At 46.6% G+C, this 6,000-nt stretch overlaps 1 protein-coding gene across 4 annotated transcripts in view; it reads left to right on the forward strand.

Annotated features, from left to right (window-relative positions):
- The window catches only part of USP28 (ubiquitin specific peptidase 28), a 44,220-nt gene that overhangs the window by 5,472 nt on the left and 32,748 nt on the right, over window positions 1–6,000 (forward strand). For all 4 annotated transcript variants that reach the window (XM_077780493.1, XM_077780495.1, XM_077780494.1 and 1 more), the window contains exons 3-4: window positions 1,538–1,643; window positions 2,580–2,739. In XM_077780493.1, the coding sequence (XP_077636619.1) occupies window positions 1,538–1,643; window positions 2,580–2,739 (266 nt within the window). The remainder of the gene's footprint in view (window positions 1–1,537; window positions 1,644–2,579; window positions 2,740–6,000) is intronic.

Consider the following 6,000-nt stretch of genomic DNA (forward strand, 5'->3'; position numbering starts at 1 on the left):
GTAGCACATTGTAGTTTGGATTTGCATTTCCTTAATGGCTAATGATATTGAGCATCTTTTCATGTGCTTATTGGCCATTTGTAGATCTTCTTTGGAGAAATGTCTATTCAGGTTCTTTGCCCGTTTTTTAAAAACTTGGTCTATATGGTTATTATTCAGTTGCACAAGCTTTTTTATTTATTTTAAAAATGTTTATTTTTTGAGAGAAAGAGAGAGAGCAGGAGCGGGAGAAGGGCAGAGAGAGAGGGAGACAGAGAATCCCAAGCAGGCTCTGTGCTCCCTGTCAGCCTGGAGCCTGATGCAGGGCTCAAACTCACGAACCGCGAGATCATGACCTGAGCCGAAATCAGGAGTCGGGTGTTTAATGGATTGAGCCACCCAAGCGCCCCTTTATTTTCTTACTATAAGAACTGGCCAGAATGTTCAGAACCACAGTGAATAAAAGTCCTGATAGTAGACATTTTTGTCTTGGTCTTAAAATAAACGTGTTTTACATTTCACAATTATGTCTAAAGTTTGCTGTGGGCTTTTCATGGATACTCTTTCTCAGCCTAAGAATATTCTCTTTTCTTCTTAGTTGTCTTGGGGCTTTTATTCCTGAATAGAGTTGAATGTTATTAAGTACTTTTTCTGTGTCTATTGAGATGATTACTCCTTTAAGTGTACTTTGCTACTCTATTTTCTAATGTTAGTTCAGTACTTCATTCTGCAACAAACTCAGCATGGTATTACTGTTGGATTTGGGGGGACAGATTATTGGGTTTTATTTGCTAATATCTTGTTTCTTTTTTTACATCTGTGTTTATGTTTGTTGCTTTTCCTTTCTCTTACTATTCTTGACTGGTTTGGGATATACCTAGATGTTACGCTGACTTCATTAAATGAGTTGAGGAGTAGGTTGTTGTCATTGTTGTCATCGTCTTCTTCTTTTTGTTTATTTATTTTGAGAGAGATAGAAACAGAGGGAGGGGGAGAGTCAGAGAGAGAAGGAGTGAGAGAATCCCAAGCAGGCTTCATGCTGTCAGCACAGAGCCCGACCCCACAGACTACAAGATCACGACCTGAGCCAAAAATCAAGAGTCGGACACTTAACAAATTGAGCCACCCAGGCGCCCCTGGGGAGTAAGTCTTCTATTCCCTAGAATAGTTTGTGAGGGGTTGAAAATATCTGTTCCTTGAATGTTCGCTATTTAGCTGATGTTTTATGATGACAGATAAAGACACCATGTAACCTACAGATATGGATGTATATTTTACTCTGTGGAATAAGACTGCAGAAGTGGCTGTTTGACTCATTGCCTCTCAGCAGCTTATTATTCATTCCTGCCCTCTTGGCTAATTTTAAGGGCACCATACAGCTGGGAGTTCCTCCTTTGACTCCGGCATGGATCATAAAGTTGTTTCACACGTGAGGCAGCATCGTGAGAGCTAGGGAGCGTGTCTCTTTTGTGAATGCTTTTGCCTTTTCTCCTTCTGTTCAGCCAGAAGGGCAGTGTTTCCTACACAGCGACTAATTAAATTTCTGTTTATCTTCCAGAAGTGATAGACCTTACTCATGATAACAAAGATGATCTACAGGCTGCCATTGCTTTGAGTCTATTGGAGTCCCCCCAGATTCAAGCTGATGGAAGAGATCTGAACAGGTTATTGATGCAATGTGTCATCTTTGCTTCCCACACTAGTGTGTAGGTCAGAGGCAGTAACAGCTGTGGATGCCGCTGAGGGACTGTTCTGCCGCACTCTTTTAACTGCATCCAAAGGAAGTTTCTTTTAGGAGAAAATTTAAATTCCCACTAGCTCCCTTACTCTTTGGTTTACTTTTTGACAAAGCTAAATATGAAAGAGGTCTTAGAGTAGATGTGATCTTTGAGCAGAAGCCTGCAAGCCTTTGTAGTTTGCACTTGCGAGGGGGAGAAAACCCGTCCCAGTACAAGCATCGGACAGTACGTACCCCCTTTATAAACTTAGGGCCTTCATACCCGTTGAGGGTTATATTGTTGACTCCTTGAAAATGAGTTATCGCTCAACTACCCTGTCTCAGAAGTGACCACGGGTATCTTTTTTGAATTGGTACTAATTTGACAGTTGTCTGGTATTGTTCATAAACATCTAGTTCCAGTGGTGGCCCGTCAGTTTCTGGATATGATTATTCCCTCACCCTGCCGAGTCGCTTTGGGGAAACATAGGGCCGGGTTTTGTGTGCTAGGCAATTTGAAGGCTCTTATCTTTAGCCGAGTGTCTCTCTTGGCTCTCTCAATGGCAAGGTCTGAGATAGGACACTGCTGCTGAAATGTGAAACTTCTAATATGGCTGCCATAAATAGACTCTGAGAGTCAGCTCAGTTCCATCATGGACCTTATTGGTAATAATCTCTGTTACGGAAAGATTAACATCCATGTCTAAATCTTACTTTTCACTTGGATTATAATCTTATAGTTACTATTTAGCCCAGTGATTACCCAGGAAGTAACATATCTGGTATTTCAAATTATCTATAAACGATGACTATCTTTTGCCGTATAATCCATTGTTCTCTAACTTTTTCCTTTTTTGTCGTGTGGTATGTCGGCACAATATAGGATGTGCGAGGCAGCCTCTGCAGAAACTAAACGCTCAAAGAGAAAACGCTGTGAAGTCTGGGGAGAAAATCCCAACCCTAACACCTGGAGGAGAGTCGATGGTTGGCCAGTTGGGCTGAAGAATGTTGGCAATACGTGTTGGTTTAGTGCAGTTATTCAGGTATGATGTGTTTAAGAAACAACTGTGTCTTCTGGAAACAACTTTGTCATTTATTGAACTGAAATGTGAGAAACCTAGCTTCGAGAAATGGAAACAGATCTAAAAGACTGAAGTGTTTTCCCCTGTGGCATTGCTGTGTTTTGGATGCCTTCCTGTGTTTGGATCTAGACGCTCCAGTGTTTGAATTAGGCCCTGTAAAAACAAAATACCCTGTGGTTGCAAATTCAGTGGTAAATATGTCGAATAGGTGGTTTGGATCAGCGTTTCGACTGAAAAACGTATTAACAGCAGAGCAAGAGTTAATAAGGAGAAAGCAGTTGGGACACGGATAGATATCAAGGCAGGAAAAGATGGTGGCCTGGAACAGGGAAGTGGCATATGCTGTGCAAGGAGAGCGGTCAAAGCTTTGTAGAGTTCTGTGGGAGATCAGATCTGCAGGTGCCGGGGGAGTTGTTGGATAGAGAGGATATGCAGGAGACCACTGAGAAAGACTCCAGGGTTTCTAGCTTGAGAACCAGGGGGTGACAGTGCTGTCAGACCCCGGAAGAGGAATATTTGGGTCTCGGTTCGGTTCTACACATGCTGAGTTTAAGGTGTGACACAAAGTTGCATGTAAGCCGGTAACTACTTGAATCCGTCATTCAGGACGGAGATCTGGCCTACAGATGGAGCTGTCGGAATCAGTAGCTTATAGACGGTGAAAGAGCCCAGGAAGTGGATGAACACCCNCAGGGCCACAGTGCAGCACTTCCTGCTCTGCCAGTCTTCCCCTTCGTGGTACTTGACCTCTACCCAACTGCTTGGCCAAAAATGGAGGCCTCCCTTTCCACATGTAAGATCCAGATTCATGCAGCTTACTCTGTGCCTGGCCCGTGTTAGCACCGGGGAAACAGCAGTGAATAAATGGAAGTCGTTAACAAAGAGTTTACTTTGAAGAGTGGAATGGGCAGTAAAATATATTTATCAGACAGCGAGGAGGGCCATAAAGATGAGTGAGGGTAGGAGGAGTGAGGCAGGGAAGGAGGCCCCTCTGGGAAGGTGGGCATTTGAGCAGAGGCCTGAAGGGGTGAAGGAATGCACCCTATAGTGATGTACAGAGCACTGCAGGCAGGGGGAACAGCAAGCAAAAAGACCCAGGTTCAGGAGCTTGCTTCACGTGCTGGGAGATAGGAAGAAGGCAGAGCTGAGTGCTCAAGGGCAGAGCCAGTGATGACATCAGAAAGGCGGTGGAGGTGAAGTGGGAGAGCTCAGGGTCATGAGAACTTAGGAGCTGTACCTGCGGTGGGAAAGCAGTGAAGTGGGTTGATTGACCCTCCTTCCATTTCACGAGGATGACAGCCATCTGTGTTGAGGATAGCACTTCGGAAGGAATGTGGGATTAAGGACTTCAGTCCGTCCTTTAGGAGAGGAGTGGGGAGAGAGACTGAGGACCCTGCCTGCCCTCACACCTCCTCAGGCTTCTCAACCTGCAGGCATGTTGAAAGGCACACAGGGGCCTCTCTGCTGTCAGCATGGAGCCCACTGTGGATCCTCCCCCTCCCCTGCCCATGCTCTCCCTTTCTCTCTCAGAAAATGAATAAATATGAAAATAAAACAAAATAAAAATAAAGGCATAGAGAGGATCAAAGAGTAAGGTTTCTGAGAAAGGCCTAGAAGACAGGATCTAGAGCCTGGAGGGAGGGATCAGCCCCGAGTAGGAAAAGAGCAGGGGAGTAATACAGGAGAGGAGAAGGAAGAAATGCTCTCTGCACGTTACAGCTGCAGTAGCTTCTGTAGCTACTGAAGTAGCTTCTCTGCGAAATAAGCCGCCATCTTCTGAGTTCCTGGAGAAGGGACCGTGTCACATTGTTAAAGGGGTAGTTGCCGTGGACAGTGGGAAACCAGCCGGCACCAGAACGCGATAGTAGGATTTCTGCGAACTTGAAGGTCTGCTTGAGGGTGTTGACCTTAAATGGATAGTGATGTCAGGATGGCTTGTTTTATCGGGACTCTCTCTTTGCAGTGCTCTGAGACTCATAAGTGGATGAAAATTATTTAGGTTGGGGGCTTTGCTGGGTTTGATGACAAGGGCAGTTTGAGGACTTAATGGGGACTGGTTAAAGACCATGGAATCAAAGCTAGAGAGAGGGAGAAGTAGAGACAGGAAGGGCCTGGTGGTTCGGCGGAACAGAAGGGAGTCCATCTGCTTGGGTCCTTGACAAAGTCAGACAACAGATGTCCTCTAGGTAATTGGATCAGTAATGCCACAAGACAGGTTATGGTTCAAGAACGGGCTTTCCTGAATGTGGATCTGAGAATTGGCTGCTTCTCCGGAATTGACGCATCCTGTGTGTGACCTCAGACGTGGGTGCAGAGATGGAGTAGAGGACTGTGTCCCTAGAGAGAAGATGCTCGCCAAGCCCAGGGGTCCCCGGGCTGAATGGATGCGCTTGTGTTCCCTCAGCAGGTGTTAGGTGAACACCCACTGTGTGTCTAGCCCTGTTCTAGGCCCTTGAGATGAAGGAATGAATAAAACCAAGACGGAGCCTTGGGCTTATGGGACTTTAATTCTTGTGAGGCAAGATACACCAGGAGCCGTAAAGTGGGAAAGTAACGAGTTAACTGAGTGTATAGAACATGTTAGGTAGTGATTGGCATGACAGACAAGAGCAAGGTAGGCCATGTCTGAATTGCTGCAGGGAGACGGGAGAATCAGGGCACAATATAAGCTGTGGTGCTTCAGCCTCACCCAGGGGATGAGGTTGGAGCAGACGCCAGATACATGAAAGGCGACGGGGTGAGCCAGGCAGCTTCGGGGAGAACATTCCAGGTGGGAAACCACAGAGCAGGGGCCCCAAGGTGGGAGCAGGCTTGGTGTGCTCACGGGGTTCAGGAGGCCCGAGGGGCTGGGATGCCAGGAGCAGAGCGGGGAGTTAGTGAGCGTCTGAGCAGAGCAGTGATGAACTCTGACTCCTCACTGTGGACTCCTACTGTGAGGAGAACAGAATGGAGGTGGTGAGGGACAGATGGACAGAACTACACAGGAGGCCGCTGCGGTCGCCCACGTGAGAGGTGATAGTGGCCTGGACCCGGCTCGTCGCTTTGGAGGAGGTTGGATTCTGGATTTGTTCCGAGGGCAGAGCTAACAGGATGTCCTGTTGAGTCGGGTGTGGGTAGGACTTGGGGGAGGAAGAGCTGTTCCCCTGTGGCAGGTGCCCGTGAATCAGGGCTGTATTTCTGTCATATCAGGAAGACAAAGGAACTTCTGTGGAAAGTGAAGTG

Source organism: Crocuta crocuta, unplaced genomic scaffold (genome assembly GCF_008692635.1).
Source record: "Crocuta crocuta isolate KB4526 unplaced genomic scaffold, BGI_CrCroc_1.0 scaffold374, whole genome shotgun sequence".
Classification (NCBI taxonomy): domain Eukaryota; kingdom Metazoa; phylum Chordata; class Mammalia; order Carnivora; family Hyaenidae; genus Crocuta; species Crocuta crocuta.